Here is a 21,009-nt window from a genome sequence, read left to right as displayed (position 1 = left end):
AAGAAATACGAATGTCACACACTATAAATTCTGTGAACTGCTGTTTCACCAATTGACCCTCGCCATCCGAATGCTTAACGAGCAAGCAAAACTACATCCCTGAGTATGCTGACATTCACACAACCAAATCTTCATATGACATCTGGATCTGCATACTAATAATAAATTGATCCTTTGATTCATTACCAGAAAATAAACTTGAAAGAGGGTTGGGGAACAGTTGTTTCAGAAAAAGAACTAGAGAGGAGAATGAAGTTTCCTTTGTCATTAGGGAGAAATTTCCTGTCCTATTTCATGATCTCAGTAGTAAATGCTGTAGGGACATCCCACTCTGAAACCCAGCAACCCTGACTTGAAACATCTTGGATTTGCTCCTTATTTTGAGAAAATGTCTATTTCTGTATTATTAATTAAAGCCTCTTACCTCTCCTTCTCATCCCTGGATGGAACCTATTTTACAGATATCTTGCTGATCCCAGCCAACACAGGAAATATTTGAGTAAAAAGGGAAAGACAAAAACTTTTCTATTTACTAGATACTTCCAACTCTCTCTCACTCATAAACTTTTATCTTAACTTGTGAAAAGCTATTGCAGCAAATTTTTAAAGCATAGCACCTCAGAAGCTGAAGAGACAGCATAAATTGTTCATTCAGCTCAAGTGATTAGGCCCCGAAACAATTTTCAGAAACAGTCAACAAAACAAATCATGTTTTTGTTCCTCCTATCTTTTAAGGGATGTGCAGGGCATGTGGTGGAACTGTAAGGAGAAATGGGGATCTGGTGCCACAGTGAGAAGTTCCACCTCCTTTGCCGCCACACTCTCATTTTAACAGACCAATTAGACGTACCTTGACTTTCACTGTACTACGCCAGCTAAATATTTCTTTTTCCTGCTTGCTGACTGAACTGCTCAATTTAATTTTTTGAAGAAAACAATACGGGAAACATCACCAAGATACATTGTCCCCATAGAGCTGTTAGGTCAGCTGACTCTCATTCACTGTGAGGATGGCCACATTTAAACTACGCTGTTTGGCCAGGCTTGACTCTATGACCCATTCCCATATGTGTTAATGTACAGCTACACATTTCTCCACTTGGAAAATACTTAGAATCATAGAATCATAGAACCATTAAGGTTGAAAAAGACCTCTGATATAATCAAGTCCAACCTTTGGTCAAAAAGCCACCTGGTAGACTAGACCATGGCACTAAGTGCCACATTCAGCTGTTTCTTGAACATCTGCAGGGATGGTCATTCTACCACCTCCCTAGGCACTCCATTCTAATGTTTAACAACTGTGAAGAAATTCTTCCTGATGTCTAACCTGAACCTTCTCTGGCACAGCCTGAGGTATTTCCTCTTGTCCTGTTGCTGGTTTCCTGAGAGAAGAGTCCAACCCTCATCTCCTTCCAGGTAGTTGTAGAACATAATAGGGTCACCCTTGAGACTCCTTTTCTCCAGACTAAACAACCACAGCTCCCTCAGCCACCTCTCATAAAATGTGCTCCAGACCCTTCAAACAGCTTTGTTATCCTTCTCTGGACATGCCCTTTCTTGTAATCAGGGGCCCAGAAATGGACACAACTTGAGATGTGGCCTCAGCAATGCTGAGTACAGAAGGACAAACACTTTCCTGGTCCTGCTGGCCACATTATTCCCAGGATAGCTCAGGATGCCATCAGCTTTCTTGGTCACCTGAGGACACACTGGCTCATGTTCAGATCCTGTCAAACCAGCACCCACTGCCCATTTTCCTCTGGGCAGTTTTCCAGCCACTCTTCCCCCAGCCTGTAGTGATGCATGGGGTTGTTGTGACCCAAGGACAGGACTTGGATCTTGATGTCAGTGCATCAATCCAGCCTGTCCAGAACCCTATGCAAATCCTGTCTACTCTCCAGCAGATCAAAACTCCCTCCTAATCTGGTGTCATCCACAAATTTACTGAGGGTGCACTTGTCCTAGGTTACAATATAAAGATGTATTCTATTCTCATCCTCAAGAGCTGCTGAAACCAGGAGGGGCATAGTTTTTTCCTTATCTCTTGTTAATGGGCCCATCAATGTCTTGACTCCTGACTCAGAGATAACTTCCTCCAGGAGACATTTCTGTTCAAGGGGAAATCAAGGGCCCACCGCATGACTCAGAATGATATCAGCCCATTGTGAGATGCTCTGCCCAGGGGGGAGGAGCTAAACATCCCCAGCTGGATATAATCTGGGTTTTGGGACACCACAAGCAGCCCTTACCCACTGGTTTCCAGAGGACAAGAGCTACCAGATCTTTTCTACAGGATCACCACTTCAACAAGAGCATTTAATCTGGACTGCTACCACCACCCTAACTAGCAGGGTGTCAGGTTGTATTCTGACTCTGTCAGTGGTTTTTCTTTTGTACTATTGCATGTATTTTTTTTTTCCTTTTCCTAATAAATTGTATTTCTGACTTGGAGTCTCTTGCTGGTTTTGCTATCAAACCAGAAGAGCACTCAAGTCCCCTCATTCAAAACATCATACTGAACAGGACAGGTCCCAGTATTGAGATCTGGGGAACACCACTAATGACTGGCTGCCAATCAGATGTGCCACCATTGACCACCAGAAAAATGGATACTTATGAAAAGAATGGGAAAATCCATGATCCACATAAACCAAAGCATGACAAAAAGGCAGTATCTTATCATCAATTAGTAATGTACTATCAGTTTGCCAATCAAGACAAAACCTTTGTTCATAACACTTTGAAGACATGCCTTTTAAAAGCATTGCACTGGCTAGCAAAACCAATATAGTACCAAGCATAAGGCAATTTCTATGTGCTAAACCATGTCCTCCAAGTTCCACATACAAAACCACAGAAAAATTGGTTTTTTCCCATAGTAAAACTAAGGGAAAAATCAGTTTGACTCCACAGTGATGTATTTAAAAAGCAATCATATGAACTAGTACACAAAGTATCTCTGACACATATTAGGCTAAATTCAGAAGTGATTGAAATTGTACTATTCCCACAAAAAGGCTTTTCTCTATAAAACTGCAGAAAATTTGTTTGATTAAATGCCTGTTCAGACATGATCTAATTATCCAGAAAACTTAAGACTCAAGAATAAGAATGTGCAGTTATACACTGTTCCTGTATTCTTCATACCCTGACATGTATATCCAAAATATATATGCTGTTGAAATCTGTCAAATGTATTGCATTTGATTACACCTTTATTTGAAGGAATTGTGGATGAACTTGTATTTTTTTAATCTTCATTAGTCCCTCATAGGATTATTAATGTAAGCTTAATAACAAGAGTGCATTCTTGTGTGTATGAGTCCATGCTCTCCAAAAACCCAGGGAAGAATCAGACAAGGAAATCATTGGGAGAAGAAAGGGCTCTGGGGTAAGCTTTCCTTCATCTCACATATATCTACACATGTAGATATATGTATACATGTATACATATATCACACATATATATTTCACACTATTAAATTGTGGCTGCATGCACTATTAACACAGATATTGTTTTTTAATTATTACTCTAGTGGTTTGATCCTGGCTGGATGCCAGGTGCTCACCAAAGACTACATCACTACCCTCCTCAACAGGGCAAGGGAGAGAAAATACAACATACGGTTGATGTCTTGAATAAGGACTGGGAAAGATCACTCATTGATAACCATCACCAGCAAAACAGACTCAACTGTGAGGAAATTATCAAGTGGGGAAGTCAGTTGAATTTACTACAAATCAAAAATGGAGAAGGATAATGAGAAGTAAAACAAACCTTAAAAAAACCTTCTCTCTACTCTTCCCTCCTTGCTGGGCTCAAGCTCCTGCTCTCCAAGCAGCACAGGGAGATGGGGAATGGGAGTTATGGTCAGCTCATCACATGCTGTTTCTGCTGTTGTGTCCTGTTTCATGCCTTAAGTTTTAGCTTTCATATTTTCCAGATTCTGGACTGCATTAGTATATAACTCTGAACTTCATATAAAATGTTAGGAAGTTCTCTTCACAGTTTAGTTTGACAAAACAATCCTTTTCCAGTCCAAGAACCAAGGACACCATTGCAAGCTTCAGGCCCAGAAACTATAAACAGTGAATTGAAGAGAACAATCTGGGAGGATGGGTATTCATAACCTGAAGCTGTAACTGGACAATTAACCCCAATATATAAATGGACCAAAACTTATAAAAGTGTGAAAATGTGTGACCGGGTGTAGCCATGGCCAGGCTCTTGTGCTGCCCAAGGTGTATCCTTCAAAGGCCTTCTTTAATAAATACCTACTTTAATCCTTTCACACTGTCTAGCCTCGGTTCTAGGTAGCCTCTCAAGGCATCATGCTCAGGAAAGAAGTCCTTCCGCTGCTACAGGATGGGGTTCCTCCTACAGGAGAATGTTCTTTATGAAGTTCTCCAACATGAGTCCTCATGGGCTACAGTTCTTCACCAACTGCTCCTGCATGGGTCCCTTCCACTGTGTGCAGTCTTTCAAACCATCTGCTGCAATTGTGGGTCCCCCACAGGGTCACAAGTCCTGCTCCAGTGTGGGCTCCTTTCTCCATGGGTCTGCAGATCCCTGGCAGGAGACTGACCAAGCATGGGTTTCCTATGGGGTCACAGCCATTTGGGCATCCACTTGCTCCAGTGTGGGGCACAGCTGCTTCACCATGGGCTGCACAGAAATCTCAGCTCTGGCATCTAGAGCACTTCTTGTCCCTCCTTCTCCACGCACTTTGGTGTCTGCAGAGTTGCTCCTCTCATATGTTCTCACTCTTCTCTGGCCACATTTACTTCTGCATGGTAACTTTTTTCCTGCTTAAATATCTTATTGCAGATGTGTTACCACCATCTCAGACTGCCTTGGCCTTGACCAGCAGTGGGTCTGTCGTGGAGTCAACTGACATACAGCAGCTTCTTTGAGAAGCCACTCCTATAGCTCTCCCTGCTACCATGTAAATCCAATAGTTATACACATTTTTATTCGACAACAAAAACATATTTTTAGAACATACTGTTCCAAAAATTAAAAACAGGAAACAAAAGGCAGAAGTCAAACAAAACAGCCAATTTTTTTTTCTAGTGGTACTTGGGAAAGCATGCATAATATATGCCCAGATATACTGTAAGACAAACTTCTGTGTATAAGGCTTCAGTTATAATGAATATTTGTGTATTCAACTGCAACACAACTATTGACTCTTAGTGTTACAATGAAATGTCTAAACTCACAATGAGTTCAAGAAATAAATTCAAGTATCATCAATTACATGAAGTCTGAAAAAGTAAATTAAAACCCTTACAAATAATTTAACAAATCCTCCCAAACTCAAATACTCTAAACCCAAATACATAATGAGGAATACAATCAATAAAATCAAGCCTTACCCTACTCTTCTGATCTTTCCATCCTTCACTGGTAGTAATTTTCAAGTGTAAAGAATAACATTAAGGTAATAACACTGCTAACGAGTTTGACACTGGACATTTTCCTGCAATTTGTAAATCTTAGCTTAACATAAAATTCCCCAGCAACCAAAGCCAAATCTGATATCCCTTGAAATGCCTCCTTGAAACACATATGTTCGGAGATTTTGGTCTTTCAGAAACTCAGACACAGTGTGCATCAGGATATCTTCCCCAAAAACCCTTCTAACATCATGAATACCTTGAAAACTAGGGACAATGCTGAAATGTGAAATTATAACCCACTACCTACCACAACTGGATATTGAAAAAGACTTATTTAAAATATATTTTTCTTTCTTTAAAATAAAATTTTAGCAGATCATTTGTAAGGCTTTATGATGTACCACACTACTTTATAGAGCAGTTTTTTAATGCGCTTCTCCTTTTCCCTTGCTAAGTGGAATTCACCGTGTCCGCAGATTGTTATGGCCAGAAGTCATGTGCAGGATTTCTGGCCTCCTCCCAAAGGTAGGCTGCAAAAGCGCTGCCATCTAGGAATGTGCCTGGCTCAGCATCCCTGCATCTTGCCTGGGTGGGGGGTCCACAGTGAGGAGGTGGTCTCCTGCTCACCCCCAGAGCCTGCAACGAAGCCAGCTGAAATACTTCTCACTCTTCCTTCCTGCTGTGCTCAATGTCTCTGGTTTTGATGAAATGCCACAGGAAGCTCCCTCTCAAAAAAACCAAAAACCACAAACCAAAACTGGATTTGGGGCCTCCTTCAGATGGGGTTTAACATGACTGCTCCTGCTAACAGGAAGACAGATATAAAACCTACTGACAGGAAAGTTTGTGATTTTGTAAGAGGCACTTTGATTTTTAGCTAAAAACTTTTCACAACCTTACTCATGTTTTTGACTCTGTAGCTGGTTTTTTTTAGTCTTCCTACAGCAACACTGTCATTGACTTCAGAGAGGCTATACCTGAAGTATGCCACATGATCATGTCTTGTGTTTAATAAGATTTAAGAGGGTTTGGGTTTTATCCTATCAGCTTCACAGGAGAAAACTAAACAACTAGGTGAAAGAAAACAACTGACACTACTTCCAGCCACTACAGAAGACCATGACTACAACATTCTAAAGGACTAAACAATGCAAATAAGTATAAATATAAATATACTTACATATTATCTGTGTAATATACATGTTCATATATACTGCAAAGATAGATATACATATTTTTTTACAATTCTATTGATTTTACACCAGCAGTGTCATTTATCTTCCGACAGCATCACAGATGTCTGTTAGAAAAGTGACCAACAGAAACTCCTGCCTGAACAGAATTGACCTTTCATACCAGAAATTCAATAAACTTAAAGCTTCAAAAAACAACAAAAATAACCCCCTATTTCTTGCTGTAATGAAAGCCATTGAAAGCTGTGCAAATTAATTCGTATTTAGGTCTTTTGCACAGGATGTCAAAGTCCAGACAATTTTAAGCCTCATCCTAAGAACATAGGAGATGAACCCTGCCCCACAGATTTTTCACCTCAAACACTGACAAATCTTTGTCCATTGAATTTAAGAGCAAAACATGATAATGAAGTGAGACCCTGGGACAAGAAAGTCACTGGTGATCTTTGGGATCCATAGGGACAGCATAACCTTTAAATAAGCATATCCAAGATAAGTATATTGAGTTCACTATATACTGGGCTCTATCTTCTGTGAAGGATTTTTACCTTTCTTCTAGTAATGCAGTTTATCAAAATAATAGTCTAGATAGGGGTGGCTGGATCTGAACAACAGAGGCAGCTAAATCTCTTTGCCAAAGCCTTCTCCCATGACTTGGTACTGCTGGCTCCCAGCTCTGTGCAGCTCCTGAAAATGTGCATGGAGAAGCAGCTTGGCTGGTGAGCTATGGGCCACTCAGAGACTGAAACAGGGTGAACAGCTCCTGCCTGTGGCTCACAAAGCCCTTCTCCATCTCATTGAAGAAGTCTCCTAAGTTATCTGCTTTGACTCTCATTTTCCCTACCTCAACTGAATGGAAACCAGTACCTCTGCTGATGTCCAGACATGGAGAAATGCCAGATTGCATGGTACACCTTTTCAGTATGATGATCTACACCAGCAGATGGGTCAGGATTCACTGTAAATGGTCTTTGCTATAGCACAGATTGCCTTCTAAACCCTTACAAAAAGTACATCTCACATGACTGTATTCATCCACACAGCTGTTCTTCTTTTAGAAAATCATTCCCCTGACAGACCTGTGAGAAGGGCAGAACTAGGCAATCACATAAAACCTCCCTTAATAATCTGAGCCACACAAAGCATCCCAGAATCTTCCTCAAAACCACTATATATATATATATATATATATATATATATGAGATCATGGGATTCATCAAAGTTGGAAAAGATGTCCAAGATAAACAGTCAAATGAAAAATCATTATGAGCTACTTCCAGGACAAACACTTTTCACACTGTGTAACTCAAAGCACAGCCCCACATTATCAGCATAAAACTTCTCAATGTATGTAAAAATCAAATTCACACAGTTCTTCCAACTCTGAGCAGAACAAGATTTAATGTCCTGTAAAATCACAGCTTCTAAACACCTTCCAATCAGAATTATTCCAAAATACTTGAGGATTTTTCATTCTATTAATTCAGTTAATTTTTTGGGAAAAAAATAAAGCCATAAAAATTATTTATATACCTATATTTATATCTCTAGATATGGAAACCCTATATATGCCCCAAATATCAAAATCTCTCAGATCTACATGATAAATCATAGTATAGGAGAAAAATTTAAAAGGCTCAAATTGCTACTAACTACATGAATAAACCAAATCTACAATGCTCATTCCCTGATGATAGGAATGATACAAGAATCCCAAGTGGAAGGTTTGGATCAACAGTCTAGCCTTCAATTCCTGACTGCTGTGAGTAGGGGTATATTACATGACACTTACAGCCCCTGACCTGAAAAAGCACTGCTCTTTACTTATCCCTAGGGAGCTAGAAAAGTTGTTTCATTGAGCATTAACAGAAAAAGAAAATTAAAATAAACAATCAAGTCTAATAACTTGAGCTGCACACATTTTTTTCTTCATAGTTAAGAAAGTGGACAATTCTACACCAGGGATACAAAACATTTTGGTCCACTCTGGAGCAATAGTTGACCATTAGATTTGCAAAAACAGAGAGGCAACATATGGCATGGCTACTGTCACACTACTCATACTCCCAAGACCTGGCAATAAAAGCTTTTGCTTTCCTGGCAAACAGTTCAAATCTCTTCATGTAAGTGATATATGACTTGGGCAATCCTTCAGATGCACTTGTTCAAGGGGTCAGAGCTTCCATACTACTTGGCAACACTCCGATCCTCTGTCAGAGTGGTTTACAGGAGCTAGTCAAACCACTACATGCAAAACCAGCAGGATTAAATCAGAACACTTACTTATTAAAATAAAGATTTCTGCTAGCAAGCTTTAAAAGGTTTCTGCTAATAAGTTAGATGCGAATTGAGACAGATCATGTTAACTCATTTGCCAGAGGATCCTGATGCAAAACTGATTTTTGCTTTTGCTTATTCTTCACGTGTACTTCTATCTCTGTAGCCTATTATGGTATAACTAAATAGATTCATAGCTAGTATTTTAACTGCTCTGTTAGATGGAAAGACAAAACACATTCCTAGGTCCCAATCCTATTTTTGCTTCTCCTGAGAACCAAGGTTGAGCGCCACTTTCCCATAAACAACCAATGAGGAAGGGAGGCTTTAAAAGAGCAGTGAACCAAAAGGGGGAATTACTTCACCACTTGTGTCTCTAACTGGGAATTCTTGACAATTAGGCTAATTTGCTAAACTTATAAAACTGTACTCACTTTATGTTCATCGGTGTATCTTCAGCACACTTGGGTATCTTGTGCACTTGAGGGGATCCTTTAAAAAGTTAGGCGCATTTTATCACCTAACCATGATTTTAGGGCTCAGAAAAAGGCATCAACCCAAAGGGGCAGCAACTGCTAGAAAAACAGAGATAATGAATACCCAGGACCTAAATTTTCTTCCAGCAGCCCAAAAGGGAGCATGTATCTTTGTTTTTGGTGTCCTGTCTTCTCCATGCCAGACTTAAGACTCTGGGACTAAGTTTGATCAGTGTGGGAATCTGGAGCAAAAGAATTCCAATTTGGAAAAAGTTAAACTCTGCCTTCATCTGCCGCCCTCCTGGGCAATCCTAGTCAAGAGATGCCAGCAAGAGCTCTGCGAGTGAGGAAGAAGAGTGAGTTTTTATCCAAACTGCATGACCTCCCTAGTAACATAGAGAGTATCGCATTATTCATCAGAAGTAAAACCCCAGAGCCCATAAGCAGCATGACTATGGTTATCAGCAATATTCATACTCCACAACAGCGTTTCAGATACATGCGTACAAAGGGATCTTGGGCAACTACTGCATCCAAAGAAACCATAACCTCACTCTTAACCCTGCCCTGGTCTCGCCCTGCTACCTTCACTCACCTGTAGCTTGGCAAAAGCTGTTGTGAGAAGCAGCAGGTGTGTTACACATAGCTGGTTTTGGACACTGAAAGGATGTCTGAAATGTAGGAACAATCTACATCGGGGAATGACGTTCAGCAATGGAATCTCCTGACCTACTCTCTCCAAAACCAATGCTAGGTTAGCTGAGAGATTCCTATCAGCCCTTGCAGAAAAGGGAGACATTATTGCTATACACTCTTTTACTGTTACTATAGCAAATATGCTTGGTTTATACTATTGCTATAAAATCTCATGCCATAGCTGAGCTCATTTAATAGAGACACAGCTCTGCCATACACATTTACTGTCACTGCCAGCAATCTTACAATGCTATTTCTGCAACTGTACTGGAAATATCCCTCTGCACTGAGCAGCAGCTAATAATGGTTAGCAAAGTGCCTGTTGCTGACATACATCTTCAGCAAAACAACACAAGCCAGGAGGTAATTCCAGCAGAAGTAAAATGGTGCAGAAATTAGTAGCAACAGCTTTGTATTCTTCTTCCAGACTCAGCACACTGCAACACTGCACTCTTTGACAGGAAAGTTGTATCAGCTCTGTTAGGTGGCCTTTTCGGATTCTGAAATAGAATGCTTTCCTAAAGCTGAATTAAATTTAAGGAAGAATGGATTTTCAGATGAAAAAAAGTATTTTAAAATCTACTCTACACAGAAGAGGGGACTAAGATTTCTTTGCCAACACAGTAAAAAAAAAGTCTAAGCACGCAGGTGAAGTGTCTTTCTTGCTTCCAATTTTTTTAAAGAACACATATTTCAAAAGTAACACTTTTCTCAGTGGACACATTTTGAATTTTATTGCAGTGCTGTACTCTATGCACCTGTAAAAAACCCCTATTTCATAGACTGAGGTCTTGAAATGTTGCACAGGAATTGTAGGAGCACGGAGGAAGGAGAAGTCAGCCCATGCCACATACTGTGCCTCTTCTGAGAAGAACTATCTGTCAGGAGTAATGTAAAGAAAAAGCTGGGTTTCATCCATGAAATAGAGAGGACTGGCTGCAGCATAATAGGAAAAATCAGATAGTGGAATAGGTGGAGTCTCCTAAGTATCAATCAGCAAATGCTTTTTCAACTTGCAGAGATACAGCAAAGCCTGGAATATCAGGTTGGAAGGGACCTCAAAGACCATCTGGTCCAACCTTTCTAGGGAAAAGCACAGTCTAAACAAGATGGCCCAGCACCCTGTCCAGCTGAATCTTAAAAGCATCCAGCACTGGGGAATCCACCACTTCCCTGGTGAAATTATTCCAGTGGACAACTGATCTTTAGGTGGTGTCTCTATTTACAAAGTCTCATAAAATCTCAATCTTCAGGAAGGGAAGAGGGGCTAGCATACTCAGACTCTTCAGGGAACAGTACCATCATCATCCCTGAACTAGGCCACCCCTTTGTTTTTCAAACACAAGATGTGGCATTTCGTCTCAGGAACTTTGTTGAAAAACAGCAGCATTAAACTTTTGGACTGTCAGGTCTCATTGTAACCAATCCACAGAAGGAAACAAAACTGCACTGGATTCACTACAAGTGTCCCCAGTGGAGTCATAGAAAAAAACACACAGGGAACTTACAACATCTTGAACAGACTCCGATGACTGGTTAAAAAAGCCTACTACATGGTCATCATTCTCAGAGTCACCTTGCAGAGAAACAAGCAAGCAACCACATGAAATATCTCATTCCATTTCACTTCAGCACTATTAATTAAAAGGCAGATGATACTCAATGCTTCCTACCACACAAAGCTCTTTTGATTCCAAAATTGCTCCACTAAGGAAAAACTCTAGGTGCTGTCTTTTTTTATTCTGGCTTAATGTTCTGGATTTTTGTTTGGACAATATTCAACAAGGAACAAAATCTGCATAGATGTCAAAGGATGGGAGTAGGTTGTGAGACATGGAAACTGATATTTTACTCAAAAAAAAACCACAAAGAGCTTAGGGAAAATATAACACTATAATTGAGGCTATGAGATCATTATCCAGTTTTGCACCTGAAAAAATTATGAGGCCAATGATATAGTATTTTGACCAAAAGCAAAAGCTGAGTGAGTCAAAGGAAGATAGCCTTACATAATCCTTTAACTTGGTTTTCCAAAATTGTTACTGAAATAATGAAATAAATATTTTTTAAAAACCTCAAACCCTATGAAATTAATAATAAGAACACTGGACATCGGAACAGCAGGAATAATAGCAGACTGTACTTTGATGCTGTTTGCAAGACCTGAGGAAGACGTAGTATGCAGTACTTTTTTTAAATAATACTAGCTTCTCTTAAAAGAAAATACACTGAGCAGCGAGATAATACTAGAATGTTAGCAGCTTCCAGAAACTGCTCCTTCTGTGCAGCACTCAGCACAGATGTTTTCAAGTCTTCTATAAACCTAAGCTGAAGGTAAAATATCACTGGAAACAACATAGCTTCTTTCCTCACAGTGTTGGCCAAGGAAAATGATGAAGGTAATTGGTGTTCCAGTTACTTGGTATGTGCAAAATATGCAAAAAAGAAAAAGGATGACAACAATCTTTTAAAAGAACAGGCATCAAGCTCTGTTTCTTTTCTAGTGGAAAGGAATGGAAACCCTCTCACTGACGTCAATGAGAACTGGGCCAGACCCTGAAAGTCTTCCCATAAAGCTTTCACCAAGGAGAAGTTGTACAGTGGCATAGGCATTTCTAATTTATCCCCTGCCTTTTCCCTCCTAATAAATTGCACATAATGGCTGAAAATAAAGTTTATAATAAATGACAACTCACTGATGCTTGCAACTGTTCAGTCAAAACTGAACACTACGAGAATTAACATGCATTAAAAATTATGGGTTTTTATTATGTAGTGAGAAAATTTAAGAGGTTTATAATAATTTAAACCTATCATAAAACATGACAAACAATGGCAAAATTTCATTGGTTCAGTGGACCAAGTTAATCTTGAACTTACAAAAGTTGTATTACTGTTATTAATATTGCTCTTATGTCTTGCAAAGCAAAGCTCTAGAGGAGAGACAAACAACGGTGAAAAGCAGGAACAAACAGAGAATGTCACAATCATACAACTCCCATTTTGCACAATTACTGTCACATTACTCACACCCAAAAAGCTTTCACAGCTAACAGTTTGCAAAAAGCTTGATTCATTACAACACCTTTATTTCTAAATGAGCTCCTGCTAATGAACTCATGCAAGTATTTCTACCTAAATGAAAAGAGACTAAAACTCAAAATATTCACCCGACTCCATGTGGATGAAATTAAAAGCACTCTTGACCTCTTGGATCTAGTGATGTGCCCTGGCCACAACCCAAAGTTACACCAGGATACGAGCAAAGAACAAGCCTTGTATCTTGATTTCAACAAAGAGAAAGTCTAGAAGTCCAGATCAAGAGATAACCAGGACCTCTGGGTGTAGTGTGGCACTCAAACAAAAGTTACACTTTGTATTTCAGTACCATTTGCTACCTTATCAGTTTCCTCTTAAGATCTCTTAATATCTCTAATATCTACCTCTTAATATCCACCTCTTAATATCTCAAACAAACTGTTTTCCTTTTTCATTAGTGCACCACAAATAAGAGGCATGTGTCTTCTACAGAAATACAGAAGGTGTAATCTATACATTCCCAATCCATAAAGAAAAAAAATCTCATTAAAGAGCCTGAAAGGAATTAAAGTGTAGCATAACCAAAACCAACTTCCAAATGTCTCAGCAGTGTGGACTAGGCCATCTTCTAGTCCATCCTTAATTTGTAATTAAATTGGCTTAAAGTTAAAAGACTTGCTTGCAGTGAGATTAGCCTTTCTTACCTTTTGCCACATTTTGATGAAGAAGAGCTCTCCAGAAAAATTGAAGAAAACATTGGTGTCATAGGCATCATCACCAGTGTTGGAGATGAAAATGTTAAGTGAGATGTTCCTCACTGCTCCCAGGGCCAGGTAGGAAGTTCTGTCATCAACACTGTAGGCAGAAATAGTTACATTGGTATAACTCTGGCAAACTTTCACCCTCTGATCTTGCTTTCTTCTGCTACAGAAGTGTCACAACTCCACTGTTTAAAAGCTCAGCAGTCAGAAGTTCAGGAATGTGCTGCACTGCATAGTGCAGAGGGCCAGACTAGGAATGAACAACTCCTGACTCAGGGTTCTGACACTGTATTTTGGGACTGTAGGAAAACCCTATGATTCCCACATAAAACTATTTCACATGCCCTACTTTGTGTGATAATAAATTAGTTGAAAAATGTAAAGTAATTGTGCAGGGAAGATGCAACAACTGCAAGATATTATGCCCACATTCAAATACACACGCTATTACAGTTTGTCTCTCAATAATTCAGACTTATTCCAGCAACTCTCTGAAAAGCCTTCTTAGAGTTATGCTATGGATAGAAAAAAATAGAAACCAGGCCCAAAAAACCCCAGAAACTGATGTAAATGAAAAAAAAGTGTGGAAATTGCAACAAATTACCAGTGAATGTGACTAATCTTTCTTTAGATGTTTATGCTGGACCTAACATGGTAGAGTCATTTTCTGTAAGTGGAATATCAAGGGTAACAGCTATATATCATGAATCAACACACTGTTGCAATATGGCATCACAGATTATGTACAAACACAGACATGCACACATAGAGGTAAATAGAGATATTCATGCACACACATTTATTATTTGGTATTTAATCCTTCTAGGCTGTTCAGAAAGGCTAAAAATAAATAAAGGCTAAAAATAAATCACAAGAATATACAGTATCAATGCACAGATCTGCAGGTCTTAGAAGTAATAGTAAAAGATAATATGAAATATACCAGGTGTTCATTTAAAAATTAGCAAAACCAGACAAATGCTAAATTTGGTGTTTGTCTTAACTGGACTCTAGAACCATTCGTACATCCTGAAGAAACAGAGGAAGTGCCACAGAGAAAACAGAGTAGCTAGTCAGAAATGGACAAAGAACTCCAGGGAACAAGGCAGGGAGATGCACACAATTATTTCCTCTAGAGTACAGCTAGCCCAAAAGTAAGAAGGAACTACTTTTCATTCACCCAATTTCTATAAAGCTGTTCCAGGGACATACACGTTGGCACACACCACACTTCTGCTTATCAGCAGTCCTCTGAAGATGGCTGGTGCGCAGGCCAAGAGCTTTGTTTAAAGGCAGCCTGACCCTCCATTGCTAACAGTCCTCTGACAGCCTTCTTCATGTTACTGCAGCCAGGGCATTTGCATAAAAGTGGAGTTTCTGGAAATGCATTGCTTATAAACTGTTCAGCATCTTCTGCCCATCAAAGCTGTACCAGACGTCCAAAGGCAGAGCTTGCTGGACTCCATTTGCCTGTGCTTATCAAGAAGTTTCAAAATGTGGGTTTCTGATGATACATACCAAATCTAGTGAATGAGAAGTTTGGAAGAATATTATCTAGAGTCCAGTTTTAAGCTGATGGCTATGGATTGTGAGTGTAACTTCACCATGTAATGTAAGCAATATTTGTAGCATATTTGTTTCCTTTATTTATTTCATTTAGGATCATCTTCATTTATTAAGTCCAAAATTATGGCTTACAGTTCAATGGCAGCTTATTATGAGGAAGATAGAAGTATCCAGGAAATGTGTCTGCTTTCTCACACTTAAAATCAGCTGCAAACACTGACCAATCCTATTGATAAATGGACGTTTTGCTTTCAAAATATTTTTTTATTCTCATAATCAATTATCAGTGCAAATAAAGATTTGCAAAAGTGTATGTAGTACAGGATTGACTGCAAAACTAATTTGAGTTGTTGCTCTTTATGTACCAAATTAATGGCTCATGTATATGGGAATACTTGAAAGCATTTAACCTTTTGGCACTAATTTCAACACTTACTGTTGACAAACAAACAAATTATGAAGATGCTAAGCAATCTGCTGGGATTTTCTAATAATCAAAAGTGCATGCTTGTAAGCAAAAAAAACCCAAGCATTTAATACTGTGAATTATTTCTCGTGAACTTTATAATCTCACTTTTTGCAATCACTTCAAAACTTAATCAGCATCTGTTATACTCATTAGTAGAATCTGGAAGTATTGCTCCAGTAAGCAAAGGAACATTCCAAGCTCTTTATCTTATGTAGAGTTGATATTAAATGCAATGTACACTACAGAATATTCTCTGAATTGGTAGTAGCAGAACTTTGAGATTTAACATAAAGTGAAGACAATTGAGAATACTCTCCTTCCTAATGAATAATTAAAAATTCTCATAATAAAATCATACTTAAAACTGACCCCACAAAAAAATAATTCAAAAATTAATACCAGTGGGTTTTGTCACTCCTTTCTAAAGCTACCACTTTGTTGTTCCAACTCTATTATATAAAAATTATCTCAACAGAGACATTTATCTCAACAAAGAAAAAACCCACATTTAAAACCACTTTGTAGATGCTCCTATACAAAATTCACACACTAATAAACTCAAAACAATCTCACTGATTTTAGGCTGGCAGGTGAGTTCAGTTCATGCTCTGAAAGCCTGTAAGTCCCATAAGATGACGCTGTAAGTCCTATTTTTAAAAGATCAGCTTTCTGAGTCATTGAATTTGTGTACATCTGGAATGCATCAGGTCCACTTGCAGTGAACTCCCATTTACAGAGGAGCTTCCAAGCCCTGTTGGCTGCTTGAGAGTAATGTCACAAATGCAGAAGCCTGCTGGGGTGCTGGAGCAGCTCTATTGCCAGCCTGGGGCCATCCTCCTCCAGCACCTGCCACACACTAAGCACCCTAGCTGCCAAGTCAAAATACGTCAACTAAAGAATTTGTTGTCACTCTTCAGAAACAAGAAAACACACTAGTTACCCCTTCATCTCAACAAGGTTTGTCAAACAACTTAGGAAACCCAATCAAGCAATAACTTTTTGTTTATATGTTCATATATGAAAACTACAAAACTGCCAACATTCTCAACATGATCCATGTAACCTTGCTCACATAAAGGAAGAAAGGCTAAAACAAATAAACAACCCCAAACAAAAACAAACCAAACAAAAAAAAAAAACCACAAAAAACAGGACAAAAATCAAAACAAAACCAACCAACCAGCAAAAAAAGGAAAAAAGAAAAGTAAAGAAAGAAAATAAATCAGAAAATATCAAGAAATAAACAGTTAATTGGACAGAATACCACCGCCTTGTAACATTAGGTACTACACCCAAAAAATTAACTGAGAAAAAGTTCTGGGCAGACTGTAGATGTATGTATTTATTATATATAAGCAAACATATTTGTATTCACATACATATAGATGCGTGAAGATGTCAAGTTATCAATGTCTGCATGGAAAGAAAAAAAGTTTTAAATTCAGAAGTACTAAATATTTCCAGCTTTCATTCACATGACACAAACTTGCAAGTAACAAGCAATTTTAAAAATCAGGCTCCAAATTTCTGCCATAACTTTAAATTCAGTGACAATGGTAGTACACATCAAATGTAAATAGATATTTAATTTATGTCCTAAGCGATTAAGAAAAGGAAAGCAAATTCCAGGATAAAACAAATACCTTTTCTGCATGCTCTAATGCTCTAATTGTCAATGTCCACACCATATCATTGCATTATGGTCAGCGAGGGAAGAAAGACTATCTGAGAAAGTCAAACTGAAAAGATCTGCAATCTTCATTTCTCCACCCCTCAAGATGTGGCTCTTTATTAACATGGGTCAGTGGATGCATAATCTGCGCTCCAAATGGTGTGCAGGGACATTTCCTCTATTTCATGTTTCATTTCTCTATTTCAACAGGGTGATTTTTTTTAAAAAGTGAGAAGACATTCAGCACTTAGTCTGTGCAGATCATACATAGGACAAAGAATGTGGCAGGGTCACACTTACCCTATTATTTGGGTCACTGACTTTCCCTTTTGTATTGGGAACCCTTCTTTCCTTATAGCAAATTAGCACCTACATAGATATATCACCATTACTGCTCAACAGACAGTGGAAGTTACAGCCATAGTCAATTAGACTGCAAATGGGTAAAAATGTTTCAAACAACTGAAGTCCAATCTGTCCTCCAACTCCATCAGATGAAAATAAAGAACCCCACCTTTTCCTTTTAAATCAATAAAAGGTGTAAATCAACAGTGTTGCTGTGACACATCCAAACAGATTTCTACCTTCACCAACCAGCACTGCAGTTGGTTTTTGAAGTTACTAGGATAATTAAATATTAATTTTGTCTCCACAGACTCTTTTTACATCAACCCTGAATACCTTTCTTCTGTTTGGTTTTGGTTTTTTTTAATTGCAGGCTTCAGGGTTAGTTGAACTTTGGGAGGAGTTTTTGCAAATACTTAAACCTAAAGGGCCATTGAAAAGCTGAAATCCTCAGTAGATCTGGGAATTCATTTGATATCTCAGTGCAAAACTGAGAGGTAGCAGCCCCATACACAAATATAAACCAAGTAACACATTTTTATCTGTGATTTCTGGATTCTTTACATTCAGGTTCTGGATTCTTTACATTCATATTGACAAGTCGATATGAAAGTTCTGTAGCACATTTTTCCAATCAGGTACCTAATATCTGATAATGTGCCTACCGAACCAGAGGAAGTCCTTCTGCTGATTTTAATACGTCCATAAGCATATTCATCCCTAGATCTATACACAGCACTTGCAAACAGTCAGTTTTGCAGTTGCATAGATAGTTTTCCTATGTGAAATCACTGCAGTTTCGGAGACAGACAAGTGACAAGACACACCGGGTTTATGCAGCAAGAGCCAACATTTATTGGAGGGCATCCTCTTTTATAGGGGCTTTGAATTTCCCACTCTTAAATCTGTGATTGATTAAGGGTCTTAACTCTGCCCAGCTCACTGGGTGCATTCATGGTTCAAAGGGATTGGCTGAGGTCCTCTGTTTGAACTTGAATCCAGCCTATCAGTAACACACCCAGAGACTTGTTTACTTCCATTATCTAATGAACTAGGCTGGTTGAGTTGGTGTCTGTTATGCCAAATTATCTCTGCAGCTATAGACCAGCTATGGCTCTGACATGAAATTACTCACTCTTCAATAATACAAATAATACGCTTATAAACTTCAGTAGAGTTGCAAGCTCAAAGTCTGGAAGTCATGCACACTCTCCTTTGTCTTTTCAGACAGGCTTGGGTTAAGTACTTCAATATTGCATCCTAAAACATCACATTAAATCATTTACCTGCTTATCATATACAGAGTCAGGCATAAAACAAAAGAGGTCACAGAGAAGTGTTGTCATAAAAAATGTTAATCCTCCAGTAAGTCAGAGAAGGAATATATATGGAAAAAAAGCAAAACCAATCTTCTGAGGAACTGACCAGATAATACTGGAAAATACTTTTTCTTCATAAATAATTATTTCATTAAAATGGAAACATTTTAATGAGGAAGTTTTTGACAGACTGGAATTTTGTCCATTCTCTGGCTAATTTCAAAGGAACAAATGGAAGGAAAAACAGCCCAATCCACAAACTTGACCTTTCAATTGGAAAAGGACATTTCTCAAAAATCCCATTTTATAAGAGAACTTTTGAAAGCATTCACTTCAACTCAATTAAACTCATAACTTGGAAAAACTTGAAAATTTCTGCAAAATGCACCTGTCACTTCTTTGGCTTCCTATGACTTTTGCTTCCAATTACACACTTCCAAAAAAACCCCCAATTTTAAGCAGTATACACAGAACCCACCTGAGCCAGTTTTTAGGAGAGGAACATAAATTTAAGCCTAATGAACGGTGGCCTTTGAAGATGCCCTAAACCAACATGAAACAAAGCTGCTACTTCCTAATAGCCAAACATCAGTCAGAAGCACTCGGATGGATAAGCAGTTTTGTTCTAATGATGGATAAAAGGTAACCTCATGTCAAATAAATGTATGAAAGACAGACTTCATCTTGGAGCCTTCTTAGGAATAGCAATATTTATTGCAATATTTTCTATCCATGGGCGCTCAGAGTCCTATGCTTACAATCTGATTTACTTACCATACACGCAGCTTGTGCTGGAACACAGCAGCTACACAACATTCACAACATCATCTTTCTTTCTTCTTGTACTGTTCATTTTTGGTAAAGCTGCTCTATTCATTGCCACACACGGGTTGTCAGTGTATATACACAGCCACACAGGATTTTCTCCTTAGCTGTATCTCACATGGAAGCAACAACTCATTCTGCTCTGGTCTTTTTAGCTAGCTTGTTTCTTACGGCTGGAGGAAAGTCCATTTTTTCAAACAAACACCCTCACTGTTCCTCAGATGTCTTAGCACTTTTCACCTGATTCCTATTACATCCTAAAAAGGCTTGACAACTGGCCTTTGCAGTGCCAGTCAGATGGACAAGCATCAGATCAGGAGCTGAAACTGCATTGGTATATCAGACAACACCTCCCTCAGCAATTTCAGGTTCTTCTTAAAAGACCAGAGAGCTTTTCTCCCACATAAAGTACCAAATTAATGAATACAAGATTTTAAAGGCTAGGGAGATATAAAACTCTGGGAAACACCTACTTCAGAGTTCGCCTCAGCACATCTTGAGGAAACAGACACAGCTCAGCATCTAAATAAGCATCTACAAGAGCGTCACTAAAAATGTGCTAGTTGCTGCAGGAACTTGATAGAAAAGACATTTATTGTGCTGAGAGAACAGAATGAGGCATTAAAGTCAAATGATAGGTAATAAATATGTTTTCAAGACTAAAAAATATTTGACAATAATAATTAACATAATATTTTGTTTTTCTGTAGTGAATTGCTAGAGAGGAAACCTAGACCAGTTGTGGTCAAAAAAACCAAAGTTTACTACAAAATATTCTATTCCTATTTCTCTTATGGTTTCAGGTTGCATCATTAAAGTTACCCATACACAATAAATACATATATTCTTTACACTAAAACACTTTTAAGTATCTTCCTTTAGAAATCACTAATACCACTATCCACAGGGTATACTGCATGGACAAGACCAGATTTTGCCATCTCCTATGGCAGCTGCAAGACTCA

The 21,009-nt window shown here is 38.6% G+C and overlaps 1 protein-coding gene across 2 annotated transcripts in view; it reads right to left on the bottom strand.

The window, feature by feature from the left end:
- ITGA9 (integrin subunit alpha 9) overlaps positions 1 to 21,009 on the bottom strand; it is a 215,709-nt gene that overhangs the window by 70,473 nt on the left and 124,227 nt on the right. For both annotated transcript variants that reach the window (XM_058034571.1, XM_058034562.1), the window contains exon 18: positions 13,792 to 13,942. In XM_058034571.1, coding sequence (XP_057890554.1) covers positions 13,792 to 13,942 — 151 coding nt within the window. The remainder of the gene's footprint in view (positions 1 to 13,791; positions 13,943 to 21,009) is intronic.

This window comes from Melospiza georgiana, chromosome 1 (genome assembly GCF_028018845.1).
Source record: "Melospiza georgiana isolate bMelGeo1 chromosome 1, bMelGeo1.pri, whole genome shotgun sequence".
NCBI classification, from domain to species: domain Eukaryota; kingdom Metazoa; phylum Chordata; class Aves; order Passeriformes; family Passerellidae; genus Melospiza; species Melospiza georgiana.
This window is presented reverse-complemented; position numbering and strand designations above follow the sequence as displayed.